Genomic DNA, 13,170 nt, shown 5'->3' on the forward strand with positions numbered 1-13,170 from the left:
CGATTTTCCCTCGGGCCATTAAAACGGCACTGAGCAAAATTGGAATTTAGTGGTTTTTGTCAGTGTTTTTATTTTCATTTTATTTTTATTTTTTTATTTTTGCTGAGGGTGGCTATTTCGGTGTGGTTTCCGTTTCGTAAGAGTAAATATTTGGAAACTGAGTTTATATTTTCCAATTTCGAATAAAAGACTGGTTATTGTAGATGAAACCACTTCAAAATTTGTTTGTGACTACGAAACCGTTTAGTTTTAAAGCATGATATCAAACTTTATCGGCGTATAATCAGTTGGCTGTATTAATCATAGGACGGTTCAGAAACATCGTATTTTGTTTGTTGTGAGTAATCTGAGGCAGTGAATAAAATGTATGATAAAATCAATACTATCACTTAAAATAAATAATTGTAGTTCCCAGGATATATGTAGTTGGTCTGTTTTTGGTAAGTTATTCAAGTCTGATTGTATTGGGTTTTGTATTTGTTTAAAATATATGTGTGCGCCTTTTATTCTTATACAAACCAGTAAGGTGTATTTAGTATCACGAGATTTTGTACAACTCTCATGTTATTAAAGCTGGGAAGCCAGGGAGCACGAGAGCAGTATTACGTTACTTAACTTACTAAGAAAAGTGTGAATCTTTAATGAGATTCTTCCTTAGGAGCACATATTTATATTTTAAGATATTATCTAAATAGGCCTTGTGGAATATATGCACAGAGTTGTAGATTGTACTGAGTGGTTATTTTTTAACCACAGCTTGACATAGTTATGCAATATCCAGTGAAATGTCCCTTTTACCAAAAACTTACGTGAAAACCAGTTCATAAGCAAAGCTCAGTACATGTTTTCCTTCGCATGGAGCAATTTTCAAAAGCTGCTGCTTTCTGTCAACTCATTGGTCATCGGAGGATCAATTTATCAAAGTTATGCAAGCAGTAAACTCACTAAACAGCTGAATTAACTTAATGAAGAGAGAAAAATGTGAATGAATGTAAAGGAGCAAAACGTTCCATGTGACACGTAAGTGCAACTTACGGAAAGTACCAGCTTGTTTGCAGAGGGGAAACGTTCGCCTTAATGAACTGGGAGAAATAATAGCTTTCCGTTTCTCACTGAAGCCATTGTTTTGTTTAGAACGTTGTTTGCTCTGGCCTAGAAAAGGTTCTTCATTAAAAAAAAGACACCAGTTTGTAGAGGCAAGAGCTCAGAGACCATTGTTTTGTTTTTTTTCTTTTCTGGCAGTAGCAAGTTGCTCTGATGAAAAGGTTGAAGGGGGCTGTCTGAGTACATCATTAACTACAGAGGTTTTGGCTTAGCTGGATGAGCTGTACAAAAATTGACTGCATTCCGTTGTGTGAGAGAGAGAGAGAGAAAGAGAGAGAGAGAGACTTGGAGAGTGATGTTTAATTTTTAACTGAAATAGTATAGAAAGAATCCAAATGGAACAAGCTGAAATACCATTTTGACTTTATTGAATCATCACGTTTATATATAATCAAAGAAGGTTAATAATTTTACGAACAAGACCAGAGCTCTCTATAGAATACATGCTTTCCCCAAGGATACTAGAAAGTCAGTGAATCCGGTGCACCACTGAACTAATGGTATTATTATTATTCGTTAATTTTATTGTACGAAATCCAGTGTGCTGAAATACCTGTCTCCTGTGGCCCTAGAATAATTAAGAGACGAATGATATAGTCTGCATGGTGACAAATCGTTAGCCCTTCGTCGACACAAAGCAAAAGAGTCTCGTAAAGGTGACGTGTTCTCGCATCTGTCTCAGTTCTGATAATAAGAATTTTTAAGGACTGATAAATGGGTTTATGAGGAAATTATGTGAAAACAAGTCGGGTGACTTATTCCTGGTGATTAACATTTTCTGCAACTGATGAAGATTTGGCATGCTTTTTGTGTTGAAAGACTGTCAGATTTTTTTGAATGCTCACCAGAATCAAATTTTTGTTCATCCGTTCGTGAATATTTTCCAGCATACATATGCTTCAAAAGTATTTCCTGTTCCCATATTGTATGACGAAAGTAATTGATTTATCAAAAATAAAGAATTGCTTCAAGAATTAGGTAATCACAGAAGACGGGGGCATTCCTGGATATACCTGCAGTCCGTGGAACTTGAACGCAACAATACCAAAAGCTACAGATAATGGCTTAGATACTTCCATCAACTTTGCAATAAACTCATCTCTCTTTTTTAAAGGAAGCGTATTCAGGTGACAGCCCGTAAAACCAACTCCTTTAAAAAGATATCGAAGTATCGAAATATACGTACAGATTCCCCGATGCATTTTATTAAGGTGATAAGATGAATGAAGAGGGGCATAGACTAGAAATTGCTCTTTCAGTCATGTTGATTTGTGTAACCATGGTGCTGCCGTCAGTCACATTTATTTGGCTCTGGTTTGCAATTATAGAATTTGCAAAAAAAAAAAAAGTAAAATTTGCATGGAGTCCTTGCTTCCAGTCGAAGACATCACGTAGCAGTTTACACGCCCTAACAAGCAATCGTAGACGCACAATAGCAAAAATACTCTTCCGTTGTGGGAATCTGCCGACATAGACCGACGGAAACGGCACTTCAGCGCCCTCTACATACAATGCCATTAAAGGTTGAATGAGAATCACAACCAAACCAACAATGGAATCAGATCATTGTAGGTCCAGGCGGGATCTGGTCGAAATTCAATTAATTCTTCCTCGGTTCTGATAGAAATGAGCGCGTTCAATTGCTTGAAAATATTCTGCCCTCCAACTGAGACCTGAAACATATCCATTCATAATCATGTTTGCGTTTGTCTGTCGACCGAGTTGGATTTGCAATGTTCCCTCAGTGGCGTATCACCAGGTTATTTAGTTTTGTGGGAAGGTTCTCTCTCTCTCTCTCTCTCTCTCTCTCTCTCTCTCTCTCTCTCTCTCTCTCTCTCTCTCTCGCACAAACACACGTACACACACACACACACACTGAAAGTATCGTAATGATCAGTATATAATCATCTCATATTTGCAAGTTTTCTTATTCATATTTGTGTTGGCACTACTTTTAATTTCAAATACGGTGGGCCTTATGCTCTATCTATTCACTGATTGACGCAAACACTTGCTGCGTAAGCGTATTGTCTGTCATTAATTTCTCTTTATTTGATTTCCTTACCGGGCTTGGCTAGCTCGGGGTTGTATTCATTTTCCTTTCAATTTTAATTTCCTTGTCCTTTCTCCCAGGATTTACGAATTATAGCCTTTTACGCCATCATTTTTTATTCCATTGCCTCCACGTGGCCAGCTTCAAATACACTTGTCCATATTATCGTATTTTAGCCTTTTTTATACTTTTTGTTGTATTGCTACATTCTCAGTCTTTCAGGCCTTCTTATTCAACATACATTATGTAAATCATTCGTCTTCTCAACTTCGTACATTTTCCTCTCATTCACAGTCAGTCCCCTCACTCCACTTCCTTAAAGGAGAGTTGCCTCACAATCCCTTCATACATTTCATGTTACCCTTTCATAGGCACATCTCTGTCAAATATTTTTTCAGAGCTCGTTTTGCTTCCCTTGCTTCACCTATTTTTTTGAGATTCACTTATTTTTTCACATCTTCATATGTTACATTTGCTTCTATAAATTAAATGAATCAGCCACTTTTCCTCAATCCATATCTGCGTTAATCACTCCATCTTCTTTGCTTCCATTTTACTTCATAACCTTAAACGTGCTATGATCTAAAAATGCCATTAAACTTGACTAGTAACTCATCTGAAATGGTTCAGAAGCTGAAATGTTCAGCCATAGCTACAGCCAATGAAGTTCTAGCAAATGAAGTGACCTGCCCCTTTATGTTTTTGTTGGGCTTCGTATGAGTATAATGTGACGGGGCCGTGCTGGAAAATAGCTTAATCTTAAAATGACAGTGCTTTTATAATTTTGCCATGAATCCAGCCAACTCATTCCTAAATTTTGAATTTATAAAATGAGTTGATTTATTCACAAATTATGCACTTTGTACGTCTGTTTTGGTCTGCGTCATATGTCTTTTACCAGCGACGTTCTCTGACGTTTCAAAATTGGCAGCACTTGCATTTTGCAATGATGTAATGGCCATTGTAAATTCAGTAGTTTTTTTAGTGAATTGCCCTGATTCCAGACGAGTAGAGAATTCAGAGGACATAAATCTATCAGCAGGAAGTTGAAGAAGAACAAGAAGAAGAGCCATCTGGTGATGACGTCATTCTTTCCCACCTTCCGTATTCTTTTTGGTTTTCCTTCTTCGAGTCTCTTCAACGGCTCACTTGTTCGCCAAACATATCAGTCGTCACCTTCCAATGGAGAGAGAGAGAGAATGATAAGATGTGGTAACTGCATCACTAACTACAAATAGACCGCTGTAGGGCTGAGTTCAATACGAACCTTTATCCCTTGGCATTTTGGTAATGATGTAATGGCCATTGTAAATTCAGTAGTTTTTTGTGAATTGCCCTGAATCTAAAACGAATGGAGTGAATTCAGAGAACATAAAATGTATCAGCAGGAAGGTGAATGGCTGGGCCACCAAAACGTGAGTAGTGGAGACCTGTTCATCCATCAAGCTCAACAGACTCAGTGTTCTAGGCCCACGTAAAATTAAAATAATCTTTTAAACATTTTCCTGAAGTATAGTATTCAAGTAATGCTGAGTTTTTTCTGTTTGCTTATTACTTGTTCCTTTTGTGTTTGTTTTTATTAGTTGTCAACATTTTGTTCGTTACTTGGCCTGAGATGACAACGAAATAGCAGTAGTTGTGCAAAAGCTAAACCACAGCTCTTTTCGTTTTGCAACTGTCTAGCATTTCACCTCAGCCTTCTTTCTTCTGACCATGTGGTGGAAAACATGTGAGATTATCTTCATTGCTTTCAAATGCCAAGGTTTCAGTAGATGAAAGCATACTAAACATGTTTTGAAATCCTAAAATTAAGAGGTTTTGTGGCTATTAGTTCTGCAGTCACACGCGTATACAGTGTATGTATGTACGTGTGTATACTGTATATTTCACGGAGGACCTCTGGCAGTGAATTTGTGTTTTTTAATTATATATATATATATATATATATATATATATATATATATATATATATATATATATATATATATATATATATATATATATATATATATATATATATTGTCATATACTGTCAATGTCTTGGTTGGGGAGAGAATTGAACAAATTTAAAAATTATGACTGCCAAGGAACCAAGTGAGCCCAGATTATGAACAAAGGAAAAGTTATTTGAAAACTTACCTAGATTTTCCTGGATTTACACATAAATGATTAAGGTCGCTATTAGAATTAGAATTTTTTACACTTAAAGGGGTTTATTTACAGAGATTTAGCAATTAAGCAAGGAGACAAACAGAATGCAAAATGGTGCCCAATGGGCAAGCCTCATTAATTGTACACAGTGAGCAAAAATGCTGTGATTGGCAACAAGCAAGGATTAATAGGCCACTATAGTACAATTATTCTTGTATAAGAATAATAACTTGGTTAGGCCAAAATTACATTAAAAGGTTCTAGTTAATTATGCTGGAAGGATTGAACTCCAGATGGGGAAAATAATTCATAAAAATTTTAAGGGCCACAACAGACTTGGAAATAGGACTACACTCAGGAATAGTTTCAGGATTTGAATGGCAGTCAAAGACGGACACAGAGTGCAATGGGAGCGGGTCTCTCTCCTGTAAGAGAGGTTCTGTATTAGAATGGCAGCACACACTGAAGGAAATGAATCCCCTATAAAATGTTACACATTGCACATTTTAAATACTAACCACTGTGTAGCCCAGCTGAGTAATAAGGAACTCATGTAAGCACAGTATGGGGACAGTAATTGACGGGTTTTTAAACACAAGGAACACGTAAGCTAGCAATCACACAAAGAGAAAATTTAAACACTTGTATCACTTAGCCTAATTTGCCCTGTTGCACTGGGGAAGGGATAACCAGGTGATTATCACGGGATCTTTACTGAAATTCAAGGTACATTATGGGCGATGATGGAGGCAAGCAGTACTCTTAACAAGGGAAATTGCTTGTGGAGGAAGGAGGCAAAGTTTAAAGGAAATGGGAAATTTAAGGGGTTTAAGTAGAAAGGGAAGGGCTGGCTTACTGACTATTTGCAATGTAAGAACCTTTGTCTAATAATTACGGCGCCAAACAGTCGACTCGCCATTCATCACCAAGATAGTTTCAACCAGCTTAAAGAGGGGAAGATGGGGATAGACTTCCACCCAGTACTGAGATGAGAATGTGTCTGCTCTTCCAAACCCAGCGGCGTCTTGTAGGCCTCATCTTAGGTCGACATTGTCTGCAAACACGTCAAGACAACCAGCAAAGAGGGCAGAGAAAAGATTTTTAAAGTTACATGTAAAGATTAAAGTCCTACTTGCATGGCTAGTCCCACTATGCCTATTAACCCTTCCCATCCTAACTACTCCCACACATCACGTGATGGGGGGGTGAGAAGGGGGTTTGCATTGTTCCCCAGATCGTAACTATTTTTAGGGGGAAAAGGAGGCCTAGACACCCAAGGGTACTAATGGCTATCTGTCTGGTTCAAAATATTCTCACTGCTGCATCGCCCGCCATTTTGGTGCCCACTATAAGCCAACTGAAATGAGAAATTTCCAGAAGTTAGCTAGATAACAGCCAAATAGGGATGGAGGAACGTAAATCCTGATAATATATATATATATATATATATATATATATATATATATATATATATATATATATATATAGCATATATATATATATACTGTGTATATATATTACATGTGTGTGTGTATAAGTAGATAGATAGGTAGAAATGTTAGTAGACTTTTGGATATAATTTCCATCTGTTTGATTTCCAAGTAGTATACACCCTGTTAATTAAATTCCAATTTAATAGAATCTGTAGCGGATATCATGGTCCCTAAATATTAGAAAGATTCAGCCTCATTAAACCTTTCTCCACCTAATGTCATTTCATCCCCATGTGAGTATTTTCTCTGTTTTTCTTAAATTTATTTTGAGACCCATTTCTCTAGGTAAATGATGCATTCTATTAAGCAGGCTCTGTAAACCTTGTGCACGAAACGAGAAACATCACTTGATGACGTAGGTTTTCTTAATCTGTCTGGTAAATTCATAACCCTGTTTTCTGAGCACAAACTCTGAAGATTCTCTTCCTTGAAGAAATTTCGCATTGTTATCAGCTACGTCTAGGGAAGATGAGGTCTTGATACTATGACTCACAACTGAAGAGCGAGTAGCTTACATACATTTTTTTTTTTTATGAAAATGGGTGATATTCCAAGGTTAGATACTTGAAGCTACTTTAAGAATAATAACTTCATGAATCTATCTCAAGAGTCATGGTAGCATGATAAGACAGACAACATGTTTTACAACTTAAGTTAAGGAGATGAACACTCCTTACTCTGGAGGCATAGAGGCGACCTCATCAATGGACCCCGTTTTATATAATAGCTGGTGGTTAAGAAATTTATTTTTTTGTGGGTAATGCTCCTGAGTGCTACCAATATTTACGCGAAAACGAATTTCTAAATCACCGGCCATTGAGTGATATGGGGTCCATTATAAGGTTGATGCTAAGCCGCAAGGATAGGGATAAGAATAAGGAGTGGCATAGATTGGTGTTGTTTGTAGTCTTAATTAAAGTAGCTCCAAGTATCTGAAATTTAGAAAATCATGTACTTCAAAACAAATGTGCAATGGATCCCAATTCACATAAGTTGTGTGTGTTTGTTAGTTTCTAAGGTTCCCCCTCTTTACTTTTGAGCCATGATATCAATACATCACTTCCCAAGGTCTAACTGAAACTTATGAAATATTTCGATAAGAAAGAGAATGTTCAGTATTTGAATTCGTACAAACAAAAATGAGCTCATTTGTCACAATGTCAGTACTTGGGGTTTTCGTTGGCTACACATATTGTAGAAGTGTAAGACTCGTCTGTACTTGACCAGCTCTTTCTGGTTGAGCTGCCTGCATCGTGAATCTTTGCCTCCACCAACCTTTTATGAATGGTGACTTTAGGGTTGGTACTAATGGAGCTTGACTTTTTTTTTAGTCCCTACTGGTTGAAATTCCCTTTAATCTTGCTGGTCTGTTGAGAATGGGAGGAGTGGGTCTTCTTACGAAATTGATTGCAGTTCATCTATATGGTCTGGGTGAGGGATGATTTTCACCCGGTAAAAAAACAAAAAACAGAAAAAAAGCCAGATCCTTTGTGCCTTGGTCAAGGGTCGGCTTCCTTGTGATGTTGTACTCGCCTCTAGCGTTAGTCATTATCCAAACACATCAAGAGGCCTCACACTTCACTCTCCGTTAGTAAGCCTAAATGCTAAACACGAATTTAGTTATGGCAAGATCCTCAGCAGGTGAGGGATAATGTCAGCAACAAAGTAACTAGCTCGTATAGATATGAAGGAGTCCCTGGTAATTGCAGAGAAATCATCCTCCATAGCTTGATGGATTGAGGCCGTTAGTTCTTAACTCTAATTAAATAAGTATCTCTCACCATCTCACTGGCAATAAGTTGATGTACAATGGGGAATACTTCTGCTTCCCCATAAGATCCCAGTCACTATGGTAAAACAGTTAACATTATGCTTACCCACCATTCACTCGCAAATAAACATCAATGGAAGTTTACCTCAACCAACAGTTCGCCTGTCAGCTTAAATTACAATCTGTGGACATTGAATAGAAAATGACTCCATTGAAATGCCCTGGTACCAATTTTATATACATGTTAACGATGAAATTTAAGAAGATTGGCAATTACACCGCCATTTACATGTATGATATGTTACATTTTATAAAAATGTCAGAAAGAAAAATGCGATACCTAATGTGTATCTGGAGGAAAATTTCCCTTGCGATATTGTTGAGTGATTTAAAATTTGTAATAAAATGGAAAATAATTCTCTCCTGCTCCAGTACTGTACATTTGATATTTATATTTTCAAGTGCCTTTTCTTGCTTTACTACAATTTATTGGGAGTTATTTCTCTTAATCTTATGTGGAATCTTTTTTTTTTTTCTGGAAAATAATTAAATGACGGAGTAATGTCTTTAACAGCGCGCCATGGCGTTCATGTCCAGCTTTAGCCAGCTTTTATTTATTATTTCCAGGTATTGCACCCATCGAACACAGACGAGTGGACCTTACATATCAAGTTCACCCAAGCGGGAGATGGAGGATGGTATGAATGTCAGGTGAACTCGGATCCGAAAATAACGATGCCTGTATTGCTTGTCGTGAAAGGTAAGACTGGCGTTGTATTGTCAACCGCCCTCGAGAATTACTCTCGCCATGTTATTATGCAAAATATATTGACCTCTTTTTTTAAAACGTTGCTGCTTCATGTCGAGTGTTGGGGACTGGGGTTCGGGTGCATGGTGGGATGGGGTGTGAGGGTGGGGGGGTGTGGTTTATGGGGCATCTTCCTCCAAGAGATTTTTCGAATTTTTTTGTCAAGAAACTGTGAAAAATATGTAAGGTTATGGCTGCAAAAAATCAGATACTCATTCCCCGGTTTATGAAGCCTTGCTCTTGAAAAAACTAATATAAAGCTAAAGTGTAAATCATAAAATAATATTATTCATTTCACAAAAGGTAAGTTTGTGCAGTTCTATTTCTATTTGCGTATACGGATTAAGGATTACAGGAAAAGTAAAGCGTTTGTTTCATATCCATCTGTTTACGTGCCCAGTAGCGGTTAACTCTTCACGTTGGGCTTGTCACTCATTTAGATTATTCAGGGTATTGGTTCCTCGTTTCATGTGGCAGTCAAGTCCTTTGGTTCTCTGTAAATTTTTTTTTATCAGAGAAATTGAAGATTATTTGTATTCGATTGATACTTGACAGGATTCTTTCTCATCTTTGCATCGATATATATATTTATTGTTAGGAAGGTATTTCCAGTGCCGTGAATATACTGTTGCACTTGAAAATATGCATTTAGGGTTTATAGAATCGACTGATTAAAAATATTTTTACCAGACACTCTTTAGGGGAAACAGTTGTATGAAGAGACAGTCAGGTGAGCGTATTGTCTGCCTTAAACAATTTTGCCACTTTCCTGTATGGGGGCCCATAAGGATTATTTATGAGCACCATGGTGTAATAACTGTAGCATTACTTTCAAATTTTGTAGCAAATGATGACGAAGGAAAGCACCGCCAGTTTCTCTGTACACGCATGTGATGATTTCAGTGTATCATCACACTTCTTGTATAGTTCAGCCATTAGAATTTCAGTTGTTTCAATTATCGTTCTGAAGGATTTGTAAATGTAAATTGCTTTTTATGGGAAATTCTTGAATTTGCGGTTTGTGAGCTCAGGTTTTTATTTATTTATTTATTTTCAAACACAATATCCTGTGTTGCCTCTTGTGGAATCGAGTCTTATTGCAGGATGCAAAATGGCGGAGGCAACAAAATTTGTGAAAATCCGCGAAAGCGGAAATTGCCTCTGTGTTTGCATTGCGTCAGACGCTCCAGAAATAAAAAGTGACTGACGGAAAATGGGCAATATGATTCGCTTGTTGCGTTTGACTTCCATGCAACACTTTTTTCGAAATATCTTTATGGCGCCGAAAAAAAAAAGAAACGGTGTCCCCTGAAAATGGACGACTTTTTCCTCTTGATGTTAAGATACAACTCTTATGCTTGTCAAGGTTGAAAGAGAAAATGCCGAAAGAAGTTATTGAAAAATTCGAGTCATAAATTTTCGGCGATTTTTATGTGCCTCGGTCAAACCAGTAACGGGTTTTTTTACGCTGAAGAGAAGCTCGCGAGTTGCACGGCAGCAGTGATGTGGGTCTTTGGCACAAAAATACGGTTGGGCCACATTAGAAATGAGATACTTTTCGTCCTTGTTTGTAGCCGTTCAGCATTAACTCTTCTGGAACGGAAAAGAAAGCTGAAACCCTTAGGCAAATATGTCGACGAACAAACATAAGTATAGTGCAGAAGCTGCGCTGTGTTGTCATACATGTTCGTGGGATTGGATGATTGGTGAATTAAAGTTTTGAGATTAGAAAAGAATGATTAAAGAATAAATATGCGTTTTGTCAGTGGTTTAGAGTCGATTAGGGATAAAGAGAGGAAACTTCATATGCTGCTTGAAGAGTAGGAAAATTGTTTTTAAAAAGCAGTTGATAATGATTATAAGCAAGAGAATGTATAATAATGTAAGGGAAGACAAGGATGCCAAAGAGATCGATAATGTAATGGAATCACTTAGAAATAAATGTGGTTTACTCTTATAGGTAGTGAAGACTATATTGAACAGCCTTGCCTGTGAATGAATGTACGAAGAGAGGAATGCAAATATGTGATTAAGATAAATAAGATAAACGATAATGGTGGAGTGCTCTAAAATGCATTAAAGGGCTGTGCATCAAAGCAACCTCATTCTGGGAAACAAGTAGCAACCTTGAATAAGCATGAGGGATTTAAAGCTTTTGAAATTCATTCCCTCATTCTGCCTTAAGAAGAGTGAGAGGTGAAAAGATTCAGCGCTATCGTTTGTCTTTTATTTTACTTTGTAAGTATTCAATTTTATCTTTGTGTGTTTTATTCTACACGACACAATGTATATTTGGTACTCTATTCCAAGATGAATAATCAGTTCATACATACATTCGTATATTTATTGACACATCTATTCTTGTAAACAAGTAAAATATGCATAAACATTTATCCGAAAAGATGGCCGCATTGATGAACAAGACAGTTTTCACTAACCTTGTCCATCCTTTAATTTCTGCCAAACAATCTGCCTACACGCTAAAATCTTTGCTGCAATTTCATATTGCCTTGTTGATCAATGCAGCTGTCTTTTCGGATAAATTTTTATACATTTTCTGCTTGTTGACAAGAATAAATATGTCAGAAGATATATGAATGTATGTATGAATTGATTCATCTTGGAATAGAGTACCAAATATGCATTGTGTCTTGCAAAATAAAGTACACAAAGATGAAATTGAACACTTATAAAGTAGAATGAAAGACAAACGATAGCGCTGATTTATTAAGAATTTCACCACCTCTCCAGACAAAATTGAAGTGGATCACAGGACGCCTGTCATATAATCTCAATATATCATTTTTATTGTATTTTTGCCGGGAGCGACCAGATTTACTGAACAGCAGCGCCAATATGCAGCAAATGTGCCACCCTGTCGAACTCCTCATTTCCGGAGGTCCTTTATTCCACCCACCGTTGGACTGGAAAAGTCTCCCAGAGGATGTTGTGCGGTTAGGACCCCAAAAGTTCAAGCTTAGCTGCAGTGCGTTACTACCCTAAAACAATTCACCTTGTATATTGATTGTTTATTAACTTTTTCTATTTATTTATTTATTAATTTATTAATTTGTTTTTTTTTCCTAATAACTGAGCACTTCTTTCTGTATTTCTCATTATCTTATGTAACTTCTTTCAAGTGAACACCATAAAGCAATTCACCTTGTATATTAATTATTTATTTACATTTTTTCTATTTATTTATTTATTTATTAATTTATTAATTTTTTTTCCTAATAACTGAGCTCTTCTTTCTGTATTTCTCATTATCTTCTGTAACTTCTTTCAAAGTGAACACCATAAAACAATTCACCTTGTATATTAATTATATATTTACATTTTTTTATTTATTTATTTATTTATTAATTTGTTTTTCTTAATAACTGAGCTCTTCTTTCTGTATTTCTTATTATCATCTGTAACTTCTTTCAAATGAACACCATAAAACAATTCACCTTGTATATTAATTATATATTCACTTTTTTCTATTTATTTATTTATTCATTTATTAATTTTTTTTCCTAATAACTGAGCTCTTCTTTCTGTATTTCTCATTATCTTCTGTAACTTCTTTCAAGTGAACAATTATGTAAATAACTAATTTTTATATTGATTATTTATTCACTTTTTTTCATTTATTTACTGTAATAATTTATTAATTTGTTTTTTTTCCTAATAACTGAGCTCTTCTTTCTGTATTTCTCATTATCTTCTGTAACTTCTTTCAAAGTGAACATCATAAAACAATTCACCTTGTATATTAATTATTTATTTACATTTTTTCTATTTA

At 36.1% G+C, this 13,170-nt stretch overlaps 1 protein-coding gene across 1 annotated transcript in view; it reads left to right on the forward strand.

Moving 5' to 3' along the window:
• LOC136844448 (zwei Ig domain protein zig-8-like) overlaps nucleotides 1-13,170 on the forward strand; it is a 356,145-nt gene that overhangs the window by 292,384 nt on the left and 50,591 nt on the right. Inside the window, exon 4 of the mRNA XM_067113695.1 lies at nucleotides 9,200-9,332. Within this exon, the coding sequence (XP_066969796.1) occupies nucleotides 9,200-9,332 (133 nt within the window). The remainder of the gene's footprint in view (nucleotides 1-9,199; nucleotides 9,333-13,170) is intronic.

This window comes from Macrobrachium rosenbergii, chromosome 12, assembly GCF_040412425.1.
Source record: "Macrobrachium rosenbergii isolate ZJJX-2024 chromosome 12, ASM4041242v1, whole genome shotgun sequence".
NCBI lineage: Eukaryota > Metazoa > Arthropoda > Malacostraca > Decapoda > Palaemonidae > Macrobrachium > Macrobrachium rosenbergii.